Here is a 13,269-nt window from a genome sequence, read left to right as displayed (position 1 = left end):
TGTTAGTATCAAAGTTGATGAAGACCAAATGAAATTGATATATACTCTAAGAATGATAAACCCAAACGACAAACTTGGAAGACATGTTAGAGACTTCTGCATGGAAAATTGAAGAAACCCTACCATCTCATAAGTTACTAGTCTCATTGTTAGTTAACCTTTAAATGGAACTTCATGTCTATCCAATAATAAGGCAGGTAAATAACACATTATTTGCAATTAGGACACCAGTTAATATAGTATGATGTTTCCCAATAGATGTTACATGTTAGTATATCTTGTTTCAATCGCAATCATCTACCAAAGCTTTCCTTTTCCTGCATGCAATGCACGGATTTAATTTATATACCAACCAAAATATGGCCAATAATTTATCATTCTACAACAAGGGAGAAATTGTCTTTAACTAACTACATTTTATTCTGAAAGAAAAAACAAAATTGAAAATTCAAATCTCCCTACCACCATTCCTTTTTCTAACAGAACTAACAGAACAAAGATATCGCATTTAAATCAAAAGTGCGCATCAACTAATCACCGGTTAAAGCTCGTGGCCTATGCTCAAAGGTAAAAAGGGACATCCCAGTCTGCGATACTGCTCGAACAAATGACATGTTAGCAGTTAAGGTCGGGGCATTCCAGTAGTCACCAGTACCGAACACAACCTTGTTCTTCAAAGCTAACTTTCTCGTGGTCGGGAGGCATGTCATGCGTTTTGATACCATGTCCAGCACAACCCTGTTTCATTGTCAACACCAATCAGTGCACTAATGTATTGACATTTACCTAGATGATAAACTTATCCATAACATCCTCCATGTGGTTGCAAGGACAGAAAAACTGAAACTGAAAGTATTGATAGCACAAGGTCACAAACCTACATAAGCAAATTGAACTTCTGATTAAGCTGAAAAAGTCTATTTCTACCTACCTTTTCTATTCCCCATGGCACACCCACAATTATTCTCATGGTGTATCACTCGAATCTAATACATTTAATTGACAAGGTATCTCGTGGGATATTAAATCTTAAGTAGGTGGCTAAGCTATAGTAGGATATTATTATTTACATGGCTCTTATTATTTTTTATCTTGTAGGATATTAAATCTCAATAGGTGGCTACAATATATGGTGAACGAATACCAAGGCATTTCTATCTACTTCATGTTTTACTTTCAAATACATACCAAAATGGCCTAGATTTCAGAGAAAGAAATGCAAAACTTTCATAGGGTGTTGAAGGTACTAAGGTGGGAGTCACTTGGTGGGATGAGATCATGTTGAAAAGCCTGAAAGGTCTCTCCATCCATAAACATGGTGGCATGCTAGGATTTTGCACTTGGCATCTAGAGTATTAAAAGGACAAATTATTCGATTCTTTGCAAATATTTGGAGGCTTCCAAATAACTCCAACACGTAATTCTGGACGGACCCAAAATATTGTTACAATTTTAGATTTATGAAACTAAAAGTGCTAAATCCAAATTATTTTTCATGTTTCAAATGATTGTGAATCAAGGATCAAAGTAAGAAAATGAAATAACAACAAAACCTAGTTCTAATTGACTCACATGATGTGCTTTAGTAAGTGGTTTGCTCTGGACTTCTCATTCGGCCCTCCACACATTGTTATAAGTTCCTTGAACTCAGAGTGAGCACTCTGGCATATTATTCCTCTTTTTCCAGACAATAGAGAACTCAGCTCCACAAGAATAGGCTTCTTAATTTCTGACATTGCCTAGCAGAAGATCGAGAGAGCTCAGAGACAGAATCACATTGGCTACAAGCAAAAGTAATAATAATACTAGGAAATCCAAGTTCAGACCATATAACACTAGCAAAGAAATCAACCAAACAATTGATTGGTAAATCAACCTTAATTTTCAACTCTAATAAGTCAAAAAGAGCATTTGTTATGATAAAAAGCAATGGTAAATAAAATCTCAATAGAAAGTATTTGAGCCTTGGATGTTTCCTCACAATCTAATTCAAACAAAAACTTCCACCAAGGCTTACCGTATACCAATCTTATCTGGCTGGACAAGAAGAGAGATATCGGTTACAATATGAGAGGAAAAATTTGTAAATTGTTTCAGCAGATGACTTGACAGTAAACAAAAAGACCATTTAACAAAAAAGCCAACAACGAATAAAAAAGGTAACTAGTAAAAGGAATGCTTGAGTAACTCCACGAGGGATTATTTTGGGATATAGTCCAGTAATGCAACTAAGCAAAATAAGTTCAGTGGAGTAACAATCCAGCCAAGGCAATAAGGAACATCCTCAACTCGAACATAATGTGGTCTACATGCAAGTTCAAGATAACTCACTAGTTTTTAACTAGTAATGACTAGAGTGCAAAACTTACAGCGAAAATGAAAATAAGTTCTTATTTCAGTTACAATCTTTTTCATTCAAGTGGGATATTATATATTCTGCATAATCTCCTGCTTTAAATTAACAATCGGAGATTATACATTTACGCGAACCTAACTTGTAAGTAAAATAGTGGCTAAAAAGTAATAGAAGATAGTGGAAGATAATGCTCATCTGCAAACAAAAATTCACCTGACCAATAACAAAATCATAGTTACTCTTGTACTTCTGTCTCAATTCATTCTCTGGGATAGACAATAATTTAGCAGCACAGCCATTACTAATGCCGGACACTAATGCAATCAACGCCGTGGTATCAAAATTTATTAAATCACTATCACCACCCAATAATTTTTCAAAATTTGCGGATTCCATATCTTCGATACCGTTCATAGGATTAGGCTTCATTGCCATAACAACAGAGCAGAAAGAATCCCCAAAATCTATCTCGGTATTGTTGTTCAAAATCTCCGGCTCATCCACACCACTAGAACATACTTTACTGTTATAATTTGAACTCGTAACCCCACAATTCCTATCATTAACTTTTATTTCAAGAACACAAGCTTCTTCATAGCTTCTTGGAAGCACATTAATCCAATCACCATCAATCTCAGAGAAAGCAAAATCAAAATCCGAGAAATTGAAATGAAACTCAGTGGCTTTGAATTCATCCCGGAGCCTTTCCAGAATAAACTGATCAAGCCCATGCGAAAAAAACAAAATGATCGAGCAAGGTTCTAAGGCGTGCAAAGAGCGAGCCGCATCAATCACTTCCTCAAGTCGAGATTTCAAGCCCTTACTTCTGTGGCCCTTATACCAAGAAATATACCTAGGTTTTCTATCGGAAACAATAACCCACACAGGATTCCTATTCAAAGTGCAAATTATATCAACATAAACAGCTTGCGAAGAGGAGGAAGATGGAATCGGCTTACAAACACGTGAAATTCCAGTGACGGAAGGGTGTTGAAGAATGTGAACAATAGCTTCAAGGTGCCCAATATTCAAGCTGTATGGAAATCATTGATGAATATGAGGAAAGATAGAGAAGATTGAAAAGTGTAAATATTTTGATTCAAGAAAATGGCGGAACCTGAGAGGGGCGGAAGACGAGGAGGAGCAACGAGAGAGGAAATTGAGCTCGCGAAGAGCCAATTTGTGGAGAGTTTGGGTACATGAAACGGAGATGTTGGTGGAAGAAGGTAGGGTTTGGATTATGTCCATAATCGCTTTGCATCTTTGCTTGGCCAATTCTACTGTATTTGGTTCTGCCATTGCTGGGGTTTAGTGGTGATAAACTCTCTCCATTTAAATATCCCAAATGGCAAATTTCATCAAAATGCCTAATGCCTTGGGAAGAAGAATTGACAAGAAAACTATATATATAACTTCCAAACAATAATCATTGTCATAAAAGATAGAAAAGTGTGTTAGAGTTGATGGAAAAAGATGTGTGTGTTCTAAGAGAGAGGAAGAGTTGTGGATTTGGGGAGAGACCACCCTTTCCAAATTAAAGTTGGAGGATTGTTAGAACCTCTAACAACATTCTTGTTATAAGTGTATGGGTCATCTTTGATTTGAGTTCTTTTGGAGTCCAGTTAGATGAGATGAATTGATAATTACATCAAAGTGGTAATTAGAAGAGTTGACACCAATAAGAATGAGGAGCTTTGCATGGTGAGTTAATAAGGAAAAAATATAAATTAATACGAATAATAAAATAATAGAGGTGTTTTTTTTATCTACTTCATTCAACTCTATATTCAATCCGTGTGTAAAAAAGGTTGCTCAAAATCTTTAAAACTTTTTTAAAATGTTTTTGGTTTAGATTTTTCTCCAAATCAATGGAGACTAACCACGTTTCATAAGCTAAAATAATAATTAAAACCACAAACACGTTGATTTTGACAATGTTGACTCTAGTTTAAAAGTCAAAATGATGAAAGAAAAGCAATGGTTCATTAAAGTCATCATCTTTCACCATAAAAGTAGCAGACAATAATTTCCACAGACCAATGCCCATCTTGGAAAAGAAAAAAGAGCCAACTTTTTTGTTGATTCTAATCCTCATAAGAATCGAATCCACTCATCTCTTACACGACAAATTGCACCATTGTCACTCCAGTACATGTGTTGCATCGTGTCATGTCCTGTCCTGTCCTTCCAGACAACTCTTTGACTGCCCATTCCCGAGGTTTTAGCTGCTAACACCCACAAAGCTTAACTTCAACCACAGCCACCGTATACGACGGCGGAACAAACCGGAAACGGCCTAATCAACCAATTGGTGAAAAAGTTTCATCCCCCTTTATTGAGTAAGAAAAGAAGAAGAGTTAATTGTTTTTTTTATAAAAAATTTAAGATCCACACACCTCGATAACGATGTTTCATCAGCTTCGAATTATTTACCATATTGTCCTCTATTTCCTCACGGAATCCCAACACTGGCTAGCAAAATAATTTAATTCCAACCCGATATTCAATCGGAAGGGAAGTTGCGCCATAACCCCCAACAAAGGGGCAGAGGAAGCTGTTTTGGCGTTGATTTTTGTTGATTAAGCCGATTTTGTTGATGGGTTCTTGTCACTCGTCTCCTAAAAGGCGGCAGAGCAGAGGTGGGGTTTATTCTGCCGCCGCAGCGCCGGGAGAGGCTCCGACTGTTTCTACAACAGAGTCATTTTCTTCTTCTTCTTCTTCTTCATTTTTGTACTCGACGAAGCCGCGTTGGTGGAAGAAGAATTCGACTAAAACTTTTGGCGTTGCGGTTTGTTCAGAGAAGGTCCATGAATTCGAGGTTCCGGGGAGGATTTGTTCAAATGGGTCATCGAGAATTGCTTGTTTGTATACGCAGCAGGGGAAGAAAGGGGTTAATCAAGACGCTATGATTGTGCAGGAGGTTAGTACCTAATTGTTGTTCACATTGTTGCGTCCCTGTGTTCTTCGTTTTTAGTTGATCAACAGTGTGTCCCTTTGAGCTTACATTAAATTATTTGAAAGTAGATGTTATTAAATTATTTGAAGGGAGATGTTTGAGAGCAGATATGGAGGTTCTACTGATTTTTGGATAATGTTAGGGTTTTTGCTTGTTTGTTCCTTGTTTTTGGAATTTCAATTGATGTAGTAAAAATGCACTTTTTAGCTTCTGGGAAGGTTTCTTGTTTTTTCTTCTTTAGTATTTTTCTGTTTGAGGATTGATTATCAGCTTTTTACATGGAAAAAGAACACTGTCATCCCTAAAGAAGAAAGGATTGCTATCTCAACAGTTCATATTTTGTTTACTGTTGATGTTCTGACTGTCCTGTGTCTACCGGAGCATTTTGTGGACTGAAGGTTCATGGCAGTTACAAGCAGATTATTTAGATCAGGTAGGAACTAATAGATTGGTGTCTACTCCTTCTAGTGGTTTAAAGTTGTAAAAGTTGGCGAGTTTAGTATGCTTTTGAGATGGTGCAGAGTACTTCAGAAAAGGTTCATGGGTCTTGGTTATATAGTTCAATATAAACTCCTATCGAAGGTGGAAAATTGATTGAAGAAGTACCACACTTAGAAGTACAGCTTATCCAAAATTCAGTAGTTTGGCAAGGGAATATTCTTTAGATCCTCGGCTACTTATTGCAAATCCTATATGCCTTCTTGGAGCAGGTTAAGGGTTTTATCTTCTCTACCTTATGAACATACCTGCAGTAACATTTCTGTTTCCAATTTTCAGCCCCTAGAATAATTGGTAAGCTTTAACATGTTTAAATGGACAATTCAGAGAATAAAATGTAGCCTAATGAAAGTCACAACTGTCGGAAGATTTCTGGATATTCTTGTGTTTTAATTTGAAAGGATCTGGCGAAGGTTGTGTCCAATAATATTCATTTAGCATGAAATCTAGATTTTTGTGAATTTGTCAAAAATATCGGGTCTGCTCCTAGTGGCTACTAAGCTTATTGATTCTTGCCTCTTTAGATTGCTTGAGGAACTCAGCAAGCAGTCTCAGGGGTCATTTGGGTTTATGAAGGGTTCCAGAAAAGGTTGTATGTCGGTAATCTTAATTGTGCCTTAAAATCAATGTCAGATCATGATTTACTATTTATCCAGCGAGTGTTCATGCTCTTGGCAGGACATTTCACAAGTTGTGAGGTCACATCTCACCATATTACTCATGAATGTGCCTTCCAGGAGCTTCTGAAAATTGTTCTGTGCTGAAGCTAAGCTTTAGAAATAGGCTAACCAGGTGTTAAGTTGCATCTTTGCCATGACTGGAAACTTCAGAAGCTGTTGAGTAGCTTGATTTACAAAACATTTCTAAAAAACTACTTTAAAAAACTTTTATTGGTTGAATTTTTTCAATAGGGTAACTACTTTGTTTTGTGCTTTTGTAGATTAGGTATAGTAAGAGAAAAGCCCGTTTGCCAATGTTTAAGTAACCAAAGATCTTTGTCTCTCAAACTCTAGCTTTTCAATAAATCAGATACATAAGCAATAAACATAAGATGATTTATATCTCAAACGAAGTTTCCTCCCATTATTCATACTCTTAAAGTAGAAAATGGAATTTAAGAACAACTACGAAACAGTTCCTATCTGCCAAGTTAAGTTTTTACTTATCGGATACAATGGGTTTTACCTTCACTGTTTGGAGCAGACAAACATCGAGGAATACATTAGTCAGTGCCTAGCATTTGGTGAACTTCAGCTATTAAAGCTATGCTATTTATCATATTATTTTCCTACTTGGTGGGTTTATAACTCTATCATGGCTTGTATTTTGTTGTGAAGTTCTGTCTAAGCTCTTATGTATTTCTTATTTGTGAATAAGTGAATCACGTGTATCAGTTCCAATGTTTGCTTTTAACAGTCATTAGTGGCTTAGGCCTTTTACATTTCATTGCCCTTTGGATTAACTTGGTTCAAATACTTCTGACAGAATTTCAGTTCAAAAAGAGATACAGTATTTTGTGGCGTATTTGATGGACATGGTCCTTTTGGACACATGGTTGCGAAAAAAGTTCGTGATACCCTCCCTCTAATCCTATGTACACAATGGACATCTAAATCAAATGAAGACCAAAGCAAAACGAGACATTCCCGAAGTTCAAATTCTGAAGATTCTGTTGCTCTAGAAGGAGATGAAGATTCTTACAAGTCATTGGAGGGCGAAGAAAATGAAAAATTCCCCAAGATGTTTTTACCACTCAAAGTATCTCTACTGAAGTCCTTCAAATTGATGGATAAAGAGTTGAAACTGCATCAAAAAATTGATTGTTTTTGCAGTGGATCTACGGCTGTGACTCTAATAAAGCAGGTAATATTGCATCATACAGTGGAATTTTTTTAGTGTATTTGCATACATTTATCTGTCAGAGTCATTTTGTTAAAGGTTAAAACAATCAAATCTCATTCATTTATTCTTCCTACTCCAAATTGACAAAACGAGTATGCTTTAAGAATAGGTAATACAGACATATGAGTTCATGGAAGTTGGTTTAGAAATGATGGACTCAATCTTAAATGAGTACACTTTGGAAATGGGTGGGAGAGACAATTACACTGGTTGCACGGCAGCAACTGTGTAAATGATGGCGGTTATTAGTCTTCTCCGTTTTCTTCAAAGATTTAGAAATAAGCGAAGGTTGTATTAGGAGCTAAGTTAGGTGGAGGTGTCTCACATCACTTGAGTTTAGTTGCCCTCAATAAGTCATGTATTATGGCATACACATATCAATTGTTATTATTATTATCATTATCATTATTATTTTAATTAGAAAAATTGAAAAGGAAATAATACTGTCGTTATTAAATGAGGGTAAAAAGGATGGGAGATGAGGTATTGCCTTCCAAACCTTGGGAATTACAAAAAAATATAAATTATATATATGTATATAAACTAAACTTCCCAGTTGGTACAGATATGGGAGAAAGTATGATTTGAAGTCTTTTGAGATGGAATACTAGGCAAACACTAACTGGATCCCAGAAGGCCTTTATTGTAGTCTCCTCCTTGGAAGATCCTCTTATTTCTTTTGAACCTAAATTTCCAAAGAAGAATCGTCACCACAATTGTCTATGAAACTTTTACAGGGCCTTATAAGTGACACCACTCTGGTACTTGCTAGCTATGATATTCCTCCAAAGAGCATTTGTCTTTCCTAATGAAACCGCCATCTCCATTTTTCAAGGGGAGCCATGTTTTTTTGCTTCATAACCCTCTGCTCCAACCCCTCCTTTGGAAACAGGTTGGGAGGTTACTTTCCAGTTAATTGCAATCAGGTTCTCTTCATGGTCGATTCCCCTAAACACCTTCTCCAACCTCTTCTTTGGTTTCTTGTTCGAAAAAAAGAAAATAAAAATATATATTTTATTTTGTTAAATGAAATGTTTGGTTTCTTGTTGGAAAATAGAAGGGGAAAAAAACTTTTTTGCTCCTAGAGTTTGGTGGGGTATGATTGTTATCTTCACTTTTGGAAGGATCATCGGTGGAGTTCTCAGCATTTTGAGTTTTCTTTACCTAGATTCTTTGAATTGTTTTTTTTCAAGGATGCTTGGGTGGCTGATTGCTACTGCTGGCCCCTTTCCTCGGTGTTTATCTAGAGAAGGAATCAGACAACCACACTTCTGAATGGATCTCTCTCTGAAGATTGTTTGGTCCCTACTGAAAAAAGATTCTCCAAATTTTGAACTATTGGTGCTGAAGGTCTTTAACCATTGTTTAGTCTGTTAGGGTCCCATCCACACATTTGTGAAGTAAAATTTTCTTGTCAATTTTGGTGCCTGGAGGTTTAAGAACTCTTAAGCTATCTAGCTTAGTGAATTGAGATGCTTTGTGAAACTTGGTAGGAGAGAAACAGAAGGCTTTTCTCTAGTTAGTGAAAGGGGATTTGCTAACTATTTGTGAGTAGGTATATCATTATTGTCTACATTTTTTCGTCCTTAATTGGTTCTTTGATTTGTACCCAATGGAGGATGTTTTGCTATGTTTAGCTCTTTCAGGTCTTGTGTGTTCATTTCGTATATGATTGGAATTTGCAACTGTTTTGTTTAAGGAAAATCTTATTCTGGACCTATTATATATGCTGAACTTGTAATTTAAGAGAGAGCATAGATTCTTGTTCTTCATTTTAAGAACTGCAAATAATATACTTGGGAAGTTAATTCTCAATATATAGCACTGACCACTGAGTTCTATAAATAAGCATCTTTATTTCATGTTGAAAGAAGTATATACACTGCACTCTCCATATGATACCATAAAGTACCATTTTATCCCATTATATGTAGCTAAACTGAAAGTGAAAAATGATGTATTTTAGGGTCAAAACCTCATACTTGGAAATGTTGGTGACTCGAGAGCAGTGCTGGCTACAATAGATGAAGACAACTCTTTGATTCCAATTCAATTAACGGTGGACTTGAAACCTGACCTTCCTGGTAAACTCATCTACTAGTAGGAAATGTGCCATCATTTTTAATTTGGTCCTTAAAGTTCAAAAGTTCCATTTTAGTTCTTTGGTTCTTAATAAGTTGTAAATTTAGCTTTTACCTATTAAAGCCTTTAATGAAAAACTGACATTAGTAACCTATTTTTATGCTGTTCTACACTTTGGGACCCCAACTACAAGTGGGTGTAGCCCACTCCATATTTAGGATCCATACTATAGTAACCTAGTGTTTATGGTAAATACTTTTGTAAAGCCTTCTTCTATAGTTTTCACTATTTTTCCACTCAAGCTCTTCGCTACAATTCTCCTTCTCATTTGTCTGCTTTCTCACAAACTCTATCTTTCGTAACTTTCATCTCCCCTTCTCCTCATTAGGGTTTCTAGGATGATTTTGATCTCATGCACTTCACCTTCTTTGGGGTTTTGTCTTCTCTACTTCTCTTCTACTCATTTGTTTGATCTTTCCGCTCTCTCGTTACTTCTCTTTCACAAGTTCTCTTTGTGGCAGTTTGTGGGTTATAATAGTTTGTTTTTGGTATGCAGACTGCTGTAGTCTTGATTAATAGTTGTGTTTGGAATTCATATTATTTTAGTTAGTGTTTAGGTTTTTTCCTTTTATGTTTTCTTCATATGAGTATACATGAAATTTCATATTTTAAAATTATAAATAAAACCATTTCTTCCACCACTTTATTCAAAATGCGAATGGATTTTAAGTTAACATCCATCCATTTTGGTCATTTTGGGGTGTACCAATATTGGTGAACATGCAAAATGTATATTAGATTAGGCTATAATGAATGATATGAATTATAGCCTTATCTAATGTATTCTTTTTGCATGTTCACCACTATTGGTACATCCCAAAATGGACCGATGTCAACACAATTTAAACTCCAAACATATTTTATATAAATTGGTGGGACAAATGGTTTTATTTATATTTTCAAGGTATGATATTTCAGGTAAAATTACTACTATGATGATTGATGAAAAAAATAGTAGAAAAAACCTTAAAGACAGACTAAATAACATGCACTTAATACACTAAGTATTATAAGACTATAATAACTTGTATCTCAAACGTAGACTATTATAATTTATAACCCAGCCACCGTAACACCCCCTTAGATTTTCAAAATTTTCCAGAAAAGATTTTCCTTAATGCTCCTTTTTTCTCTCCTCTGACTATTGAAAAGGCTTTTTAACTTCTTATTTTTTTCAAATGATCAATTCTATATTTATCGTGAATTAGTAATATAACATTTAAAAACCCTAACCTTATATTGTTCAAGTTATGTAAATCTGAGCCGGCAGTATGGACATTCTCAAACTTTTATTTTTGTAATCTAGGTGAAGCTGCTAGGATCCAGCAATGCAAAGGAAGGGTCTTTGCTTTGCAGGATGAGCCCGAGGTTGCACGATTCTGGTTGCCAAATAACGATTCGCCTGGTTTGGCGATGGCAAGAGCTTTTGGAGACTTTTGTCTGAAGGATTTCGGTCTTATTTCTGTTCCCGATGTTTATTATCGTCACCTTACCCCAAGAGATCAGTTTGTAATTCTGGCCACTGACGGGGTATATTTTTTCTTCTTTCATCACTTTTCTGATCAAGCTTTAAAGAATCCTCTAATTTTTCATATTTGTAGTTTTCTATTTGTATGGAAGAAGGGTGCGTTTTCTTCTCGCTAGGTAAGTTTGTCCTCAGGATATCGGTATCCTCGGCATCGTGCTAGTATATGTTTCATTAGAGCATTTCTTCTGGTATCTTTAAACCAGAATGAAGTTTTCAGTTGGAAGTAACACGCTTTCAGATGAAAATGTGTTTAATACAATCATTCCACTACGTGACACAGGTTTGGGATGTTCTTTCAAATAAAGAAGCTATCGAGATTGTTGCGTCAGCCCCTTCTCGAGAAACAGCAGCCAGAGCTCTTGTCGACTGTGCTGTTCGTGCATGGAGACTGAAATATCCCACATCCAAGAATGATGATTGCGCTGTTGTATGCCTCTTTCTCGAGTATGAGCCTGACGTAGATGAAAACACGGAAACTTGTGCAATGCCAGTGGAAGAGGTTCCGGCCACACCAAGCAACGACGCAAAAGACATCGAAGTTGATTTAGATGATTGTAGAACAACTGTTTTCGAGCAGTCAGGCACTGTACAAAGCTGTAATGAGATTGTACCTATCTCCGACTCAACGGATGAGAAGGTTGTAGCTGGAGGGCGAAACCGGTCAAAGAGAAGCTTAGCTGAGTGCATTTCAAATGAAGAGGAGGAATGGTCTGCATTGGAGGGTATTACCAGAGTGAATAGTTTGCTAAGCCTTCCAAGGTTCCTTTCTGGTGACAAAAGATCAGGCAGTTGGAGGAAATGGCTATGAAGTTTCTCTTTTTCAAGTGTCATTTTTATTGTTTGTCAGTTTGGAGGCAGAAAGTTCATATTTCTTGTGGATATAAATATCTTCATTTTCAATGCTCTGATCTTGCAAATAAAAGAAAATTTGTATGTGGTAATTATTTCTCTTATATTTGGAACAAGATATACATAGTATTGTTTATATAATCTCAATTATATTAAGCATCACATAAAAGACGATTGTATATCTTAGACTTAGGCATATATGGTATGGTCTTTCTAATTTTGTTTATATGATGTCTTGAACTCCCATCTTTAATCTTGAATCTAATATCTGATGGTTCGTTAGTCAATGGTAGATTAGCAAGTTAGAAGAGAAATGGATCTTCACTCCCTTACCTTGTATGTAGAGGATGAAGAAAGTGAAGAGTGATTGAGGTTGAGCCATAGCTCAAGTTGAAGGAAATTGGGCAAAGTTTGGATCCTGTTAAGGTCAAGTTTAGAGACATCCACTATTCTGTTCGGTTCAGTTAGTATGGTTGAATTGAAGTTATCAATTTTGGATATATACCAAATTGAATCAAACTACAAATATTTGATTTTCATGTATATATATGTATATATGGTTTGGTACAACTTGGCTTTGGATTCAATTTCTAAATTCAAAATTGCATTGAATCAAAAATCAAAATTTTCTTTTGATTTGGTCGGTTTTAGTATTCACCCAACTATAACGATTGAAGTAGAGAAATGAAAGAGTCACTCAATCCGCTTCCTCCCTTCAAAGATTTAGAAAAAACATGCTATATTAACTTTTGTTTGAATAACTATTAAATTTAGACGTGACACCTTGAACTTAAAGAAACTAACACATTTAACTATTTGAACAACTAACAACCACTCTATTCAATGGTTTATAAATACCAATAAATTTTCAAATTTCAATATATAAACCGTTTGGCACTTATTAATTATTTATTGCATGAACTCAATCCTATTTGTATATTTTTTTCATAAAATAAAAAATATTTCTTACCACTAGAATCTAAAGTCCCTTTCATTTATGTGATAATACCAAAATGATAAAATGCAAGTAAGAAAAAG

General features: G+C 35.6%; 2 protein-coding genes across 4 annotated transcripts; one reads left to right on the top strand and one right to left on the bottom strand.

Annotated features, from left to right (window-relative positions):
• Positions 1 to 296: 296 nt before the first annotated feature.
• LOC101214095 lies at positions 297 to 3,915 on the bottom strand. Of its 3 annotated transcripts, none has more exons than XM_004147943.3 (4): positions 3,474 to 3,905; positions 2,570 to 3,389; positions 1,573 to 1,739; positions 297 to 738 (listed from the first exon to the last, which is right to left on the bottom strand). In XM_004147943.3, the coding sequence occupies exons 1-4, from the start codon at positions 3,653 to 3,655 to the stop codon at positions 531 to 533; spliced, it is 1,377 nt and encodes a 458-aa protein (XP_004147991.1). In that variant the 5' UTR covers positions 3,656 to 3,905; the 3' UTR covers positions 297 to 530. The 3 variants fall into 3 exon arrangements, with proteins under 3 accessions (XP_004147991.1, XP_031738401.1, XP_031738400.1); XM_031882541.1 differs by having other exon boundaries at positions 713 to 846; positions 3,474 to 3,915; XM_031882540.1 differs by having other exon boundaries at positions 738 to 877; positions 3,474 to 3,915.
• A 500-nt stretch (positions 3,916 to 4,415) lies between these two features.
• Positions 4,416 to 12,417, top strand: LOC101209961 (probable protein phosphatase 2C 6). The gene is made up of 5 exons (XM_004147926.3): positions 4,416 to 5,276; positions 7,296 to 7,673; positions 9,679 to 9,796; positions 11,161 to 11,384; positions 11,663 to 12,417. The coding sequence occupies exons 1-5, from the start codon at positions 4,953 to 4,955 to the stop codon at positions 12,188 to 12,190; spliced, it is 1,572 nt and encodes a 523-aa protein (XP_004147974.1). The 5' UTR covers positions 4,416 to 4,952; the 3' UTR covers positions 12,191 to 12,417.
• The last annotated feature ends 852 nt before the right edge of the window (positions 12,418 to 13,269 follow it).

This window comes from Cucumis sativus, chromosome 3 (genome assembly GCF_000004075.3).
Source record: "Cucumis sativus cultivar 9930 chromosome 3, Cucumber_9930_V3, whole genome shotgun sequence".
Taxonomy (NCBI): domain Eukaryota; kingdom Viridiplantae; phylum Streptophyta; class Magnoliopsida; order Cucurbitales; family Cucurbitaceae; genus Cucumis; species Cucumis sativus.
Note: the sequence above shows the minus strand (reverse complement) of the source record. Positions and strands in the feature narration are given on the sequence as shown.